The 18,727-nt window shown below is 29.1% G+C and overlaps 1 protein-coding gene across 5 annotated transcripts in view; it reads right to left on the reverse strand.

Annotated features, from left to right (window-relative positions):
- milt (trafficking kinesin-binding protein milt) overlaps positions 1-18,727 on the reverse strand; it is a 58,970-nt gene that overhangs the window by 21,428 nt on the left and 18,815 nt on the right. Inside the window, exons 3-4 of one of the 5 annotated variants that reach the window (XM_034338229.2) lie at positions 14,959-15,063; positions 13,055-13,159 (exon numbers count right to left, since the gene is read on the reverse strand). In XM_034338229.2, the coding sequence (XP_034194120.2) occupies positions 13,055-13,159; positions 14,959-15,063 (210 nt within the window). The other 4 variants (XM_034338228.2, XM_034338227.2, XM_034338232.2 and 1 more) reach the window with 4 other exon arrangements.

Raw genomic sequence — 18,727 nt, forward strand, 5'->3', positions numbered from 1 at the left:
TGGTTTCGAGGAAAACGTGTTTAAAGTTCATCCTTGTACATTGCGATACTTCAATACCACTTACTACAAAAGACTGAAAAACCAAAATGCTTCGAATTTTGCTGTTCAAATGTACAAGTACCTATATAGTTCGAGCTTTTGAAAAATGTAAAAAAAGAACGAATCCTTTTAAAACCTGGTTCCCAGAATGATGTTTTAAAATAGTTTTTTATCATGGTAAAAGGAAAACATACTCCGACTTGTAAGGTAATATATCTTCTGAGGTTCATAAATAATATTTGTAGTATTTTGCATAATTTTTAATGAAGTTTAAACAGATCTAAAATTCTTCAAAGCACTATGCGTATAAAAGTTATTTTTGTATACCCTCAGGATTTACACATTTCGAATAATATTAATCTTCTGACTAATAAAATGAAATTGGGCTTAATTTTTAAAAAGTCAAGAAATTTATTTAGGACGTTATTTAAATTTTTCAATGACAATTTAGAAATATAATACCTATATTTGTTTTTAATATGATGTATCATACGAAGACCCTGGAGTTATATGTATTATAAAATATACTTGGACAAAGAGAATATATAAAATGTACTAGTACATAATATACACAATATTTAAAAGTGTTATTGTATTGTAGAAATAAGACAGTAAAAATAGTATGCGGTTGAATTCGAACTCGTGACCTTGGCTTTGAAAGCTATCATTTTACCGCGTATACTTAGGTATTCTGAGGTATACTTAAGTACATACTTAATTCACACTTCCATAATTAACTATACGTTTAAAAAACTGAATGCATGTAAATTACTTTCTTATTTTTTAGAGCTGTGCACTATTACCTTCTAAAATTATTATTAATTTTGAAATCTTTTATAATTGTATAAAATTTAAATAAGCAAAAAGAGCAAATGAATACAATATCTAATTAGTTTGCCTATAATCATTGAATACAATTATTTTTTTATACAAAATCAAATTAACCGCAGTTCGCACATGTTTTACAAAGAAAAGTATCTTGGGACAGTTTTTAACCTAGGGAATTCTAACTTTGCAATGTTTCGACCGATACGATAACCCTATTTAGGCTTCTTCTCGTTAATTTTCAATGCAACAGTCGAAACTAAAACCGCAAACACCTTCTGACGTAATGCCTTAGGTAGAAACCGTCGCAGGTGATTATTGATTTTTCCACCAGTTCGAGCTTGCATAAGAACATGCACTGGAGTGATAAACAGGGTCCGCGACACTCTCATCTTTTATTTATAGGAACAAAGATGTAACTACGCGGCGGTACTTATCCACTTGTATGACTAACTTTAACGCTTCGCTTATATGTTGACATTTCTTTACATCGATATTCGACTAAAGTTATTGCACGCGTTCCATTTCAATGCCGTTGATATCGTGAAAGAAAGTTAAATTCAGGAAAATTGGGCTTGATTAATCTTGGCTAAATGGAATCTTCTTGCGACAAAAAATAACTACGTGATGAAAGACACATAATAGTATATATTCGAAAAATCAATAACTGATTTAACCCTCTTATTATGTTTCAGGTCTATATGACTCAACTATATCATTTGTTTACTTTGAATTTTATTAAAATAAGATTTCTTGTTTTGATTTTCAACATGACAGAATTTTTTATTAATTTTTATAAAAATATACCCAGTAATAATTGTTATATAATTAGTGCCAGTTTCTATGTACATAACAGGAACTTTAGAGAAGCATGAATGTAAAAAAAAAATATGTATACATTGTAAATGATTAGATTTAAAAAAACATGAAATGATGTAGTAACGATGTTGTTATAAATAATGACGGAAAACGACAGTAATTTTGGGCCAGTCTATCTGTTACAGTAATCTGAGAAGTTACATAATGCATCGCAAGAGTTAACCTCTAAATAATCTTCTAATATTCGTCACAAATCATGATACACAATTTTACGTAGAAGCCATAAGCCTTTTATCAATTTCTTTTCTTAATCCTAACTAATTCACGTTGAGTAATGAATTTTATTCGATAGATCAATAAATATTAATGCTGCTATAAATTTATACGGTTTTATTTTTAAAATGCTTATTATTATTATACGCAATATCAATTCCTTCAGTTACGCACATAACCTTTAGAATAATAGACGAGTTTTAAACTCAGTTTAAATAAATCATATAAATGGAATCAAATCAAAATCAAATATAATTACAAGAAAAATAATAATATTCCCCCCAAAAAAAACAAAAACTGAAAACAAATATAAATCAGATATAAATATATTGTTAAAAATATTCTTTAAAACTGTCAAACATTTCAACAATATTAGAATTGAATAAAAATATTTATTGTATATATTTAAGTATACTTTATATTTATATTTCTAAAATATAAATTCTTTAATTTTTAAGAATATGTGTTTAAGATAATAAAATATCAAACGCGTGCTCAATGGATCACATACACTTCGTAGATAGGGGAGAAAAAAAAAATAAAAATAAACAGAAGGGTTAAAGGCTGGATAGAGCTTTTAAAAATGGCGTCTACGTAGGAAGGTTACGTAGCGAAGTAACTGTGAAAAGACGTACAATCGATATTTACGTAAAAAGAACTAATCAAAATGGGTTACACTAATTTCTTATTATTCTACGTGTTTAAAAAAATGGCATTTTTTATTACTTACAATCTGAAATTTAAGATGTATTGTCCAAGTATATTTTATAATAAACAAAAATTGATTAAAGGAATAATAGTTCCCTATAACTAATGAAAGGGTACGGAATTCGTAAACGGTATATAGTTTAGAATCTATGGGAAAAATCTTGATTTTTAAAATAAATACTTACCATTCAACACATTAATTCTTTGCCTCTGACGTCAGAGGATTCACCGGGCACATTTCACTAATATTTTTGAAGCTCGCAATGTTTAGCAACTAATTGTTTATGTAAACACCAATTAATACATTGAACAATTATTCACAAACGGCAGACAATAAAATAACTGCTTTTTCTCATTAAAAAATATGAAAGAAGAAAGAAATGAAACAAGCGATGAAATTACTACGGCGCCATGACGCATAGCTGTCAGGCAAGGCTGCGCGCGCAAGATGCGCATAATTTAACGAGAGGGAAATTCGAACAGTAGAAAACTAAATTAACTAAAATGTTAAACGAATCTAAATTGTATTAGATAAAGAAAAAGTAAGTATGATTTAAAGAGAAGGAAACTTTCAATAATAAAAGAAAACTTGTTAAATACAATTAATATACCAAAATGAATCAAATTGTACTAAAAAGAAAAGAGCAAGTACAATCAAACGAGAGGGAAATTCAAATGATGGAAAAATTATATTAGAAAAGCAAGATGCAGTTAATAAATATAAATTTAAGTACGACTGAATCACTACATTATTTAATGCATAATGTAATTTCTAGAAGACCTACTCTACATACACTGCGTTATAATATTGATTTATTAACTATCAAAGGAAATGTCAATAACAGAAATTCATACAATGCTCGATATCGATCGATAACGTGAATAGTACGGTTTCCGGGTTCAATATGTCTGCTTTTGATTTTTTTTTCCAATAGCTTTACAATAAGCTACGGTTTGTTCAGGATGCAAAGCTATTAATAACCCAATAAAATCTCTGGCATGTTGCCTTGAGGAAAAGTTGAAAGAACCGAATTTCCAGTGATTTTTGCAATTCCATTCAATTTTGAAATTATAAATAGAATTGTTATATGTTAAAATTTTATATTTTAGAATTTCATTCTGAAGTTTAATATATTGTTTAACCCTTGAATAGCAGAGGCTGGGTCAACAGAGACCCAAACTTACAAAATATATAAAAGTTAGTTAGATCAATTTTCAAAGGAACAATTTAGGTAAAATTTAGAAAATGAAAATAATATGAAATACAAAGTTAAATTTTGGCTAAAGTTATATAACTAATTTTCCGATTTTTAGAAAAATTAAAATTATTAATGTACAAAATTATGGTATAATGATTTAAACTTAAATTCTTATAATTGCTGATTATATCAAACGTTTAAATCCAGCTACCTATTTACAGGAAAGTCTGTTTGTAGCCTCACAAGTCGGAACCGATTACAAGCGTATTAGAGGACTAATCTAGAATTTCATATTGCGTAATCATCGGAGATCATTCACAGATGTGAATAAGAAACAAAAGTGTATAATAAAGCGGATCTTTCAAGCTGGTAATTAAGTACAGATTTACTGCAACGTATTATACTGTCATACATTCATAACACGACGGACGAATGTATGTATAAATAATTCAAATACGAATACAGGGTAGTCCTAAAATAACCATCTCTTTTGAAAAATGAGAAAAATCATTAAAAAATGCCTTTATGACATGATATATTATAATTTTATATAATTGATCATTCTTTTTTTTCTAATTTTTAGTTTCTACTTGATACCTTATAAAATTAGTATAATATTAATGGTACTTATTCTTTTTAAAATTTCTTTCAATTTAATAGCATTTCCAATCAAAACTTTTCATTTTATCCCTTATGAAATTAATATAATATTAACGCTACTTGGAATTTTGAAAAACTTTCATACTATTGCAAATGGGTTAATTTTTAAGTCTTTATAATTTGACTAATTACAAAAAAAATTCTCTAAGTTTCACGAAACTATGTACAAGTAATATTTTAAAATTTATTTAACCCTCGGACGATGGACCATTGAGAGAGCCCCAATTTTAATTTAATTTTGTATTGTATACTATTACCATTTTCTGAATTTTACACTGCTCGATTAAAAATTCAAAAATATAGACAAGCGAATACTTCTGACCGGCAGTGTACGCCTTTCGCAATAAAAGGGTTAAAACAGCTACTAGATGACTGTTATGGAATGGAAAAGAAATTGCATGCTGGAAAATGTGTAAAAGGGAAATGAAAAAGAGAAGTTAGTTAAATGGCTATGAACAGTAGAAAGTAAATTAAGTAAAACAAAAAATGAACAATCTGTGTAAGTAGACTAAGGTACGCAGAAGTACCTTAGAAAGAGCATAATTATTGAAAGCTTAACTAATTAATTAAATGTAATATATATAAATAAAGATACACGTGTAGAAAGTAGAAATATGAATAAAAATGAAAATTTAACCCCGTCTTGCCTTCCAACTACCTTTTAGAGAAATGCGATTTCGAAAACTACTTATCACACTTTTTAATTCAAAAATACAAATATTCAATATTTATATATTTTTCACTATAAACTAACATTTTTTTCAATAAGCGGTACAAATGATTTTATTTTTCACTGTTGTGTACATACATATAAAGTGAAAATAATATTTGCTTGGTCTGACGACACCGAATTAAATTGCTAAGGTCCCTGACACTTGAGGCTGGAAATTTAATAACCTAATTGACTATCGATGTACTTCAGAGTTAATGAAACCCAAGGCAACAATATTTAAGGGTGCTAAATTTGGAGATCCCACTAGTCAAGGTGGAAATCTTCCTTGAAAAAAAAAAAAAAAAAAATGAAGAAGGCAGTTGCAGAATTATAAATATGCGGGTATTACACAAAAATGTGCGTGTAAGTATGCCAATATAACAATTATATAAATTCTTTCTTATTTTAGTATAATAGATGGAAACTTTAGGGACATCATATATAGTGAATGTAGAAAAAAATCGTATTCTGATCACTTTTAATGAAAATTATGAAAAGATATGATGGTCAAGTTTTGTTTTTTAAATGGAACCATATATTTTTTTTTTCAGATCATGTAATAGTGATTCTCAAGACAAATTTATTAAACTGTAATGTATACACCCGATTTTAAATAATTTTCAAGATATAACGTTTACAAATTTCCCGATTTTCAGTGGATACGTCTCGGTTTGAGTAGCAAGTCGTAAAAGCGGACGTATTGTTGCGGTTTCCTATTCTTTGGGTCTGCCGTTCCTAGCGTATAGCGGAGTTCGCCAGAGTCCATAACTGCGACGCGCAGGTTGAAAGATGGTGGGGGAACGCAGCAAGCTCTCCGCTAATCGCTTTCTACTTCGTTTGGGAGTACCACCAATCAGGGCGAAGATGCGCACGAAAGAACGAAAACTGGTCTTTTCGCAGTTATGGACTCTGGTGAACTCCGCTGTAGATCCCCGCTGTGGCACTTACCGCAACAATAGGGCCACTTTTACGACTTGCTACTCAAACCAAGACGTATCTATTGAAAATCGGGAAATTTATAAACGTCATATTTTGAAAACTAATTAAAATCGAGTGTATATACTCAAGCTTAATAAATTCGTCTTGAGAAGTACTATCATCATATCTCTTAAATTAATAATGCAAAAGATTTTGCACTTCGGCCAAAACATAGGCCCCATTTTACCATGCAATTTTCATATCAACAATTTTTTGTGTCATTAATAGGTACGGAATAAGAGCTCTGTAACAGTTGGGCTAGGACACCCTGTACATGGGGCTCCTTCCCTGCACTGTCATTCTTCCCGGGAATGCCTAAGGGGAAAGGTGAGGAGCCGGGAAATCACCATCTTTCCAGGGGAAGCCTGATTTGATCGCGAATATAGAACTGGAGAAAATAAATTCAACCGATTTCCTATTCAATCCCATCACCTTTCCATTTCCTTTATTATTCATCTCTAGATAATCTATTTTAATTCAGTTTCCCTAAGAGTAAAACTGAAATGATCAATAAAATAAATTATTCATATCCTACCTCGGTTGATAAGCATCGTTCTAATAACCCTGATATAAATCTTCCCGTGTTTCGTTTTGGCAACATGAAACAAAAAATCCGAAACGATTCCATCCCCTTCGTGAATATCAGTGTCCGCCAAAATTTCTTTCAAAGCTTCCACCCTTTCTTCCGGCGTGCTTTCATCGTTCAATAATTTTCTATCCAAACATTCGACGACGCTGAAATCTTCCCACACTTCCGGCGGATCATCGTCGTGAGACTTTCTCGTGGATTCAAGATCGAGGAAACCGGAAGAGTCTAGGCCGGCATACGATACATCCAAAGCCAAGCTATTAAACGTTGGCACCCGTGGAGGACTATCGTGATTTTTTAACTTCCCGGAAGTGTCTAGTTCGCCGGAACCTCCTTGATCACTTCCACAGGAACGTTCGTTCATTTTCCGTAAAATCTTCGAATCTTTTCTTTCCGATTTCCAAAGATACTTCCTATTCAAATTTTTCAATAAATTATCGCAAGTCCCAGATGTGTACGTCCAGGAAGTTTGCGGATTATAATAGTCGGTAACATCTCTGCCACTTTCTTGTTCGGTAACGACACGCTCTAAAAGACTTTCGCTCGTTCCTGAAGCAGAATTATCCTGAGAACGTTCGATTCTTTTCCAAGATGAATCTTCCTGGGAATCCTCCAACGTTCTCTGGGAATTTTTTTCTGACTCAACGCCACTTCCTCCGGCACGCTCTTCCGAGTTACTTTTACTCGCTTCCCGTGAGACATTTTGAAAATTCTTCCTCTCTCTTTCGTCAAATTCTGAATCGGATCTTTCAGAATTGCGATCGTTGCTCATGTCGCCATAATCGATTCTCGATCTTAAGTAGATCGAGATTTTTTATCTTTTTTTTTTTTTGTATTTTTATTTTTTAAACAGCGAAGAAATTTTTAAATGTTAATGGCTGATCTTCTGCCTTTTCCTTAAAACGTTTCTGTTTCTCCTCGTTCCCCTTTCATTCACATAGTTAATGTTCACTGTTAAATGATACACTTTTTAGACGGTAATCAAATAGGTCGATGACTTTTTATTTTTCGTAAATTAATGGCAACGATTATCTTGAAAGCGTACCGTTTAAGATGATTTATCGTTCGCAATTTTCTTATCGGAACACAAGGAGGTATCATTTTTATCGGAAACATGTACAGATTGAAAAACAATTGTGTTGATTGAAGAGAATAAAAAACACTTGTTTGAATTCTTATGAAAAAAAGAACGCGCAATAGCGAACTGATAAGGAAACAATCGATCGGTAACTCAAATACGTGCGATCGTTCTATTGATAAGAATTCTGCAAGCAACGATAAAATGACGATCAAATATTTCTTTTCTAACCACTTGCAATTACAATCTTAGTGGATGAATGGATCAATAAATATAGAAATATGACAAGAAGATTAGAAATCATTTCAGGAATTAATATTGTTAAATAAAATAATTTTTTATTATAATATCGTGTTGTAGAAGAATTAAGGAAGTTAAAGTTTATATTTTTAAATTCTCAAATATTTCTGATGTAAATTAAGAAATTTTATAATTATTTTAAAAGAATTATTGCAGATACCATTAAGGACATTTAAATTTCCCGCCAAGTTCTTTAAATCAAACCGGAACCAAAGAGTAAGTATAATAAGAGACGACACTCTGAGAGAGAAACTACTTGTAGAGAGAGACGAAGTGACTCAACCCATTTAAAGGTCCATTCGGCAATCTTCGTTTTCGCGACTAGTTTGTACTGTGGATTTACGTACATACCCTATTTTGTGGAAACTTCTTTGTCAGAATGCTGCAAAAAGCAAGAGTTTATGGCATTTCAGACCGTCATAAACCAGGAATTCTATTTTACTTCGCACCCATGTAGGTAAAAATATGTATCATTTATGTAGAAATGTAACTGATTTTATTCATCCTTGTAACAATTTTCCTCTAGAATATTTATTAAAGTTATTTATTAGATTAAAAATTTATTATACGCTTAAATATAGTAATAAGGATTTTAAAACTAGCGTTAAAAAAAACTTCATATTGTATTAAATTTGTAAATATTGTAATGTCTTCAAATATATTATCCGAAATCTTTCCTCATCCTATTGTATAATTGTGTAATTTATGTTCAAATATATTTTCTAATATTATCATTTTATTATATTTCTTACTTTCCCACTTTTCAATTATGTAAAATTAATGTAAATACTTCGATTAATAATATACAGAAAAATTGACGACGCAAAAAGGTTTCTAGTTATAAAAGATTGTTATGAAAAGAAAGTATTACATCGAATTCATTCAAACTTCCCGCTCGTTGATACAACCCATTTAAAGGGACAGGGAATCATCGACATCAAAGGTGCCGCCGGGAGTGTCGGCTCTTGTTATACCTCCTCTTTGCCGGAACATACAAATTTTCATATAGTATATATATAACTTGAAATATGTATGTACATAATTTATTTTCTAAATTAAGGTAATAAAAATTTCTGTTAATTACATTATTATGTAACAGTATATAATTACTATCTGAATAATTGATTGGTAATTAGTAACTGATACCAAACTCAATTAATAATGTGAAAATGCAGATTCTATGTAATCTTTGTTAGTATGAATATACGTATACATAATTATCAGCATGCAAATATGATATCTTTAAAACTCACGTTACGAACTATTTAATCAATTTTCAAGCGAACGTAATAACGAGTGAAAATCGAGTATACAATGCTGGTACTTCCGTGATTACCGATTAATTATGTATTAATTAAAAGAAAGGTAATAACGTGGCGAGAAAGAGTTCAAAGGAAGTTTCGAAAACAATAAACCATTGTATCTCGAGTTTTCTTCTAGGTATCATTTAATTCACGGATCTGTGAGAAAGTAATTTGAGCTATACAAGGAAGGAATGTGTCTGAAGAATTACACGGCCTTTCTTTAACGAAAGGAACTTGATCACCTAGCGATTATTACGTAATGTTCTAACGGAATTGGGTTCAAGACATGGGAAACGTTTTTCACTGTTGCTTGTGCATCATGTACCAAATTAACAATTGATTAGCTTCCAGAATAAAAAGAAGTAAAACATACCTTCCAAGTCAGTTTAATTAAAATTTCTAAGCTAATGAGAAATTTCTTTAAAAAGTTGTTTAAGTTTTCAAACGCTTTTTCAATGTATATTATAGAACCTTATAATTGTTTCAAAGAAACGCAACTACTCTAATGTAATATAAAACTTGAAAAATATATCTTAAAAATTAATTTAATTAAAATTCCTGATCGATCAAGAAATATCTTAGAAAATTAATCTGCAATTGTTAAATGAAGTGGAATATTGTTTTCTTAATCTAGAACGGCTTCATCGTATACCTGATAATTGATATTTGAAATATGATCGTGTAGATCTATTGTTTGATAACTGATACATGATATATTGAACTGGAATAATAAATAACATTATACTTCTATGAAGAATTATGTATAGAAATTTCTATTTCCTATTTTAAAATATCCTATATCGATAAATAACAGTGAATAATAAAATACTTCTTACATCTCTAGACTGCAAAGGAAAAACTGAAATTTGTCATTTTCTGTTATCTATTTACAAAGTCTTATTTACAAAGATAAAAGATGCTATATAATTATATAACAATGGTATGTAAAAATCATAGACAATTTATGACACATTGTACAGAACTATACATAAGAGTGAGACGAGAATTTTCTAAAAATACCTTGATTATAAAATGTAAATGCTCTTTAAATTATGGAAGAATTAAAGAATCTGTACATGACGCAGCAATATAAAATACGAATTCTAAGAAAAATTAATTTAACTTTCATTTAACTAATCACTGTTAAAACCACTAACATCATAATGTAGCAATACACAGAACTTGGACATTTTTATGTAAAAAATGAAGAAAATATGTTTTATCTATGCAGTCTTAACCTAGTCTAACCTAACGCGACACACCTCTATAAAAATAACTTAACCTACTACCTTACTTAATCTACGGAAGAATATCTCCTAATATAAATCTTTAATTCTATATTCTAACAAAAAATACAAATTAACTAAATTCAATAACTAAAAAACATTTCTTTCGGCTAGTTCAAATGTCTAACCTAACCTAATAACCAAAGTAATAACCTAAATAAAATTTTCGAAACATCACGTCTCTTTAAAAAATGATAATTTCTTTTTACATAGTTTATTGCTATGAAAATAATATTTCTTTGTTCATATTATGTAAAGTTTTAATAAACATTTTTACTTCATAAAAAACTAAATACTAAATACAAAGTTAGTAGGACGTGTGTAAGTGACATATATCTTAATTCTGTCGATATATTCTGTAAGAGTTAACTTTATTATGAGAATCGTAACTGACTTCATGACATATAATGCTAATAACATCTCATTTCTTTAACTTCATTTTTTTAAGAATGATAAATGAAATTTCGAATTTTCGTTGTACCATTAATTTACGAAAAACATCAATGATAAATTAAAATTCAAACCTGCATATTGACAAAATTCGAAACGTTCCCAATGACATATTAGAATTTCATATTTAAATTCCCAATACGCGGTATGAATAAGAAAGTATAACAGAAAAGTACACTACTGCGACGATTCACTTTACACCGCTTTGCAAAAATGTTATTTCACAAAACAAAAACACTCACTTCTTCAATGGACACCATTCCAAAAATATACGTTAGTTGCTTTGTAACATAAGATTAGGCAAGTTCTTTCATGTTATACCGCCAGAGACGCAGAACATCCTTCCAACGTGGAGGACGAGCGGTGACTAAAGTACACCTATGAAACTTCCAGCTGCAGTGCCGGGTTCAGCGCTCTAATTGGCTGAGAACACATTCGGGCGGTTGTTACGATTGGACGCTCACAAATAAGAGCCTAATTACATGTGACTCGTTATCAATGAAGTGTAAAATGTTATTTTAAATAAAGAAAACACGTTTCTAAGAATATTATTTTTATAAATACTACTTTAACAAAACAGTCTTTTTATACAAAATTCTGGAAAAGATACTGCGAATTATTAAATTCAAATAAATTCCTCCAATTGTGTTATATAGAAAGATTTGTATCAAAGCTTATGATTGGTGTGAATCATATACTTCAAAATTTGTGCAATTCTTAACTCTTCATTCTTGTCATATTACGAACATAGTGTGATTAATTATAATAATATTTATGTAACCTTTTATAATAACTTTAAACATACATTAAATAAATAAAAGTTTCTATAGAAATAACAAACTAAATCAACGTATGAAAGTGAAATTGTTTTATCAAAAAATATTTTCTGAGTGATTTAAAGAAATCTTTACCTCATCGATGAATAATGATATACGTGAAAAACTTAAGCTTCTTTGTCGATTTCAAAGAAGACTTCAAAAACACTATGCACAACACATCAATTACATTGGTTAACATAAACCTAAAGTGTTCCAGGAAAAAATAAATCAATAATTTTAAGATGCAAGGAATGTCGCAAACGATAACAAGTAAACGATAAAGGTCGAATTTTATCGTTGAAAATTTTACCTTATCGAAACAGAAAAATAGAGTGAGTTGTAAATATGATTTATGAGGCTGATAATCTACAATTTTCTAAATAATACTACATATGAAATGACATATTTGAAAACAAAGTTAAACCACAATTTTATAATCATAAATCTTTCATAGCAATGTACTATAAACTTTGAAAATAGGTACGGAAACAAATTGAATTTTTTTTAACAGGCATTCAATTTAAAATCTTAGGAACATAATTAAATCTTGTAATTTATCACCATGAGAAAATAACTAAATAAATTTCTTTTCACCTATTTTTAACTAGTTTAAATAAATAAAATTACGTTTAAAATTTCATTTACAATAATTTGTTTAGTGATTTAATTTTGATTGGCTTATTTAATTAATAACATTTACAATTTTTTATCTTTATTATCCAGTTTTTTTTTTAACTTAAAATGGACAATTCGAAAAAGAAATTAAATTAAAAATTATGGTAATTTATTTCTAAACTGTCTATGTCAAGTTTAAATAGATTAAATAATAAAAATAAATAATCGCAAATATTATTTGCAATATTATTAATTGTTTATATTATTCAATATTATAAGTTTGAAACCTTTGTAGGACACAAGACATTGTAAAATAGGCGATACTTACCTGTATAAAACGAAATATAATAAATGCAATAAATAATAAAAAGCAACAAAAGCTATTATAAACAATTACTTACTGAAATAGTTGAGAGTCTCCCGGATTTGGTCCGGTGATAATTTTAAATCGGTATCGACTGTTTTTAGGGCCGGTGACGGAATGAACCAATCAGCGTTCTCGTATCCTGTACAAAATACATATTAAATTGAGATTTGCAGCATAATTAAAAGAATTTAGCATAATGTAATTGTATACAGAGGGTGCAGAAAGTATTCGATGTGGATCAATTTCGATTAATTTTAATTTAAATAAAAAATTTATATGTATATTTTTGGAGAACTGCAAAATAGAAATTGTATAAATACATCAGATACTTGCAAAGTTTGCAAAATTAATAATAAAACGATTCAGAAACTGATAGAAATACAAAAGTAATAAATGTTCATGTGATTGTTTAATAACAAATCTATCTTAAAAATCCAATAATAAATAAATAATTGAAATTAATTTAACAAGAAAAGAGTGAGTTATCGATTTATTTATATGTACGCGTCCGATCAAATCAGACTTCCCCAGGAAAAAGGGGAGGTCTCCAGTTCTCGTCCTTCCGCATAGGCATCCCTGGGGAAAGTGACGATGTAGCGAAGGGAGCCCCGTACATAATATGAGTCTAACCCTATCATCTGCGCATAAACGTTAACGCGGGAAAATTTGATTTGATATTTATTTATTATTCACATTTCTCAGTTAAATACTAAATTTTATGATATTCAATAATAGAAAATGGTATTATTGTTATTTCAAATAATTTTTAATATTAAAATCGTCAAATTTTCAGAATACCCATTCCCTCTAGAAAAGTCTGATTTGATCAGGAGTGTGAGTACTTATTGCTCCTTCTGGACACTAAACAAATCAATTTATATTATTATACAGTAATATTTAAATATTCCAGACATTTGAATCCGAAAACTGACAGTGTATGAATAAATAAACAATTAAATATTACAGGCAGATATTTATTGACAAACTGTATTTACCTTGCATGTTTAATATTTATTGACAATGCATCTATAATAATTTTTAGTTAGCGTTCAATGATGACTGATTAAAAGAAATTCCATTGATTCTCATCAATTCATCTCGTCAGTATTTTAAATATTGATAATTCGTCAATGTATTCCCCCAAGTTCAATAATATTGACAATACTAAAATATTTATCGTCTGACGACTCCTTAAGATTTAAGGAAAACAAATAGTCCTGATCATTTCTCAATTTTTCTTGTTAACTTTGCAAATTATAGGAGAACCTGATATCTTTTACACAATACTTATTAGGTATACAAATTAATTCTGTGCCTTTCTTTCCTTTTCTTTTTTTTTTTAGAAGATTTATTTTTACAAAATTATGGTAACTTCAATTGTTAAAATAATCATTATTGTTACTATATTCTCGCGGCAATTTTCAAATATCCCAAAGCACAAGAAAATATTTAAATTTTAAATACTAATTAAGAAAGCGTAATATTAGAGGCACGTAAAAATTAATTAATGAACTACAAGTTTAATGTTGCTTAACAATGAATGCTGTACAAATACTTTCTACATCCAATATAAAACTTGTATATTTTTTTAAGACTTTCATTTTTGTTTAAATGTAATATAGTTTATAACAGGTGAAAATAATTCATTAGTTAAGAATTAAAATTTTATTAAAACTAAAGATTGAATAATTTTGGACGCTAAATAAAATGTATAAAATAAAAATATATTTTAAAATGTAATTAACTTTGTTTCTATCTAACTGAACATGTTAAATAATTAAACCTAAATTTGGTAATCATCATTTGAACTTTTGAAGAAGTAAAAAACAAAGATTGAAAAATTTTAATTACCTCTGTCCATTATTAATGTATATAATTTTAGAATAAACTTTTTATTCAAGCTCTAAGTATAAATATAATATTTTTATAAATATTTACCTTGAAATTGGGTTAGAGTATCGGCTCGTAGACGATACCTAGGTATTTGTTCTTCTAACAAACTGATGATCTCAACTTCTGGTAATTCATCGCCGCTGCAAACCTCTATAACAGATGTTATTTCATTTTTATTTAAATACAAATTTTATTACTTTATTTGATTTTTAAACTTAACAGATAGACATTTATTTCATTAAACTTTCACAAGACTTTAAATTTTATAAATATTCAATTTACAATTGTAAATTTTGTAATAATAAATCTCGGTTGATATTTATTATTTTTATTATTACTTTAGAAAATTTAACAACTAATCAGCATTGTAGAAGCAACTAACTATATTATACAGTAGAATCTCGTTATATCGCTACGTGAGCGATTTGTCCTTTGTACAGATTTTCAAGAGTACTAGTGTACTTACTCCCATCATCAGACACTTCTATCTTCCCTTGCCCCTTCAAATAAAAGTTTGGAAACTTAGAAAATTTTCTACCCCTATAGCTCTGTCCGCGGCAATATCACGAGAGAATCAGATGAATTTAATTTGCTGATCAATTTGTTTTTATCTTAATCAACAAAATTATATTAGGTACACAATTTTGATAAAATATAATATTAGATTAACCCATTTTCTATAATAAGCCTAGTTTGCAGATATAAGTACTTAACAGAATTATGATGAATGAATTAAAAGATTTGAAAGATTTGATTACAAAGCCCATAATTCTTAATTTTTATTCTTATCACTTATGCTGCATAGTTCATTTACAGTAAAAGCTGGATATATGTAACAAACATTAGGACCCAGACGTTGCCTATATCCAGCCGGAGTGTCGATTCTGGGCATTTAATGTTGCATATATCCAATCGAGGTGTCGATTCTGCGTCCGTACATTGAGTTGCATTGAACTTGTCGCAGTGAAGTTGGCTACAAATTCACTAACGCATTCACGCCGCATCGCGTCGGTGAGTGAATACGTGGCCAACTTCACTCACCGACGCGGCGTGAATGCGTTAGTGAATTTGTAGTCAACTTCACTGCGACAAGTTCAATGCAACTCGTTGTACACGTCATATAGGCAGACCGTACACCAAAGATGCATCAAACATGCAACATGCATCTTTGATGTACGGCCTGCCTTATACATATGTAGCCGAGGTGTCAATTCTATGTTGTTTATTCTATTATTATTGTTTATTTATTCTATTATCATTCTGTTATTACTGTTAGTTTGTAAATTACTTTAATTTTCAATAGGAAGAAACTGTCCGGTTTCATGGAAATCACGAGCTGTCTCTAACATCATAAAGCACCTAATTTGCAGTGAATAGTTCCGCAGCATATTCAGAATAAATAAATAAATAAATGAATATAATTCAAACTATACCGTGTTTGGTATCATTTTAATCAGAAAAATCTCACAAATGCGTTAGTAAAAGTTTCATTAAGAAAAAGTTAAAAATAAAAAAGTTTTATCATTGAATTAGTATTAGTCACACCGATATAAAGGTTCGGATCGTATTACACGGCTTCCTCGTCGAGCGTCTCGGTTCGCTTAGGGGGATCCCCCCAAGTGGAGAGGATAGCGATGTTGCATATATCCAGCCAATCTTTCGTCGCATATATCCAGCTTTTACTGTAATCCTGATTATAATCCACTAAACACGTTTCCAAAGAATTCTTATTGTAAGTATTTTTCAAAACATATTTCAATTATAAAAAGTAAATATATATATTCTGCTTGCAGAAAATGATACTATACACTCTCCTACATAAAATGATGTGTATTTGTATAGTGTTATAATCATTTAAATATGTTTAAATAATTTTTAAAATTAAATTCCTAAAAAATTGAAAGTGATGAAGAAAAATGATTCATAGATTTGTAATCAGTAATCAATATATGAAAATTAATAAAAATGACTTATTGTTTACTGCAAAATATAACGACAATTAAAATTTATTGCACAGTGTATTTCTTCTTCGTTAAATAAAAAGTACCCGACTCAGCTTTCCAGTACATACTTCATGAACTGAACCTGGACTTTATAGACTATACGTTACAACGCGTTTATAAAATGATATTTATGATGTCTTCTCATAAAAAAATGACGATGACAATAAGGCTGGAAAGTAGCTATTTTCTATGTCTAACTTGATTTCTCATATTACGGTCATCGAACCATAATACGCATGCTTACAAAGACAATATCTATGATGCATCGATATGGTATCACGAGACGTGTTTCTCAAATTATTTAAAAAAAATTTTTTTATTTTCATCTCTTGAACGGCGAAGCCTAGGTCAATCGAGACCCAAACTTATAAAACATATACGTAATTAATATTGGAGGGAAGTAGGGATAGCCATAAATGATTTTTGTGTTAATATGAAGAAATAGCACAGTGATATGAATATAATAAAAATTCTCAAAACAAAAGGGATGCAAGTCGAACATTTTAAAATTTTTCAATTGTAAACAGAAATAGTTAGTTAAGTCAGTATATATAAAGTTGCAAATAAAAATGAATAACAATGAAAATATCACTTGCATCCCTTTAGTTGTAAATACTACAAGACAGAGTAAAAATGATTTAGAAATTAAAAATTATATAGACATAGTATCTCAAATTAATTGTTAAAGAACCTAGAATTAATACACAAAAATCTGAAATGAATTTGACAAAATCCTATGACCATCATACATAAAAATTAAGAAAATACATAGTAGCCTTCTTAGACATTTAAATAAATAACAAGATTTAGGAAACGTTTTTGTATGATATTTTAAAGTCAAAAGCAGTTTTGAAAGTAAATTACATTTACCCTTAAGATTAGGTCCTTTTCAAATGAATTGAAATAAATTAAAATAGAATGTAAGACAGATGTAAAGCAGTCTCGAAAGAAAGAGAACAGGTTTATAATAATAGGGGGAAGATTATGTGGGTTAAGAGTGAATTAAAGGAGCACAAGTGTTACATTAACTCTTCAACACAGCATTGTACTTTCCATATAAGTGACTAATTTTTACTTTTGAATTATGATAATGAAAAATGGAAGAACAAAAGGCGCCCAATGTAAAACATATTTCTTTTATTCCTGTCAAAGTAGTGTATTACAGTAAAGTCATTTTTATTCCAGCAGTATATTACTGAAATAAAATTTAAATTTTGTGGAATATCAGATAAAATTGAACTCCAGAGAAATGTTCAAAGTTACTTTGGATAACAAGTTAGTTTAAATAGAAGTATTAGTATACTTTCAGTAAACAAAAATGTTTCAAAAAGGATGGAATTAATAATACTCTACTAATAAAATTTTTATGATTTATAAAGAAAACTTTGTACTATGAGAAACACTGGTGTAATCGATTCTATTGTACGTTGTCAAGCTAAGGTAACTAGAAATATAAAGCCGATTATATAGATCGTCATTCAATCTAATAGACAATCATCCGCGTAATATCATACGTAATTAATAAAATGTACACCTTTCCGATCGTTTAGCACTCGTATTTTAAATTTCTGAAATATAATACGTTAAGTAGAATGAAAAAATAATCCCCCTCTATTTTTCACAAACAGTAGTAAATATAATTAAATAAATAAAATTTTATGTATTTTTTAACTTATTTATATTTAATGTGTGTAGTAAGGCATGGTATAATCATAATTTTTCAAAATACAATAATCCCATTTTTTACTTTAAACTGTCTATGTGCTACCTTATAATACCGTGAAAACACGGACGTTAAAAGTTAGAACAGA

This window comes from Osmia lignaria, chromosome 7 (assembly GCF_051020975.1).
Source record: "Osmia lignaria lignaria isolate PbOS001 chromosome 7, iyOsmLign1, whole genome shotgun sequence".
NCBI lineage: Eukaryota > Metazoa > Arthropoda > Insecta > Hymenoptera > Megachilidae > Osmia > Osmia lignaria.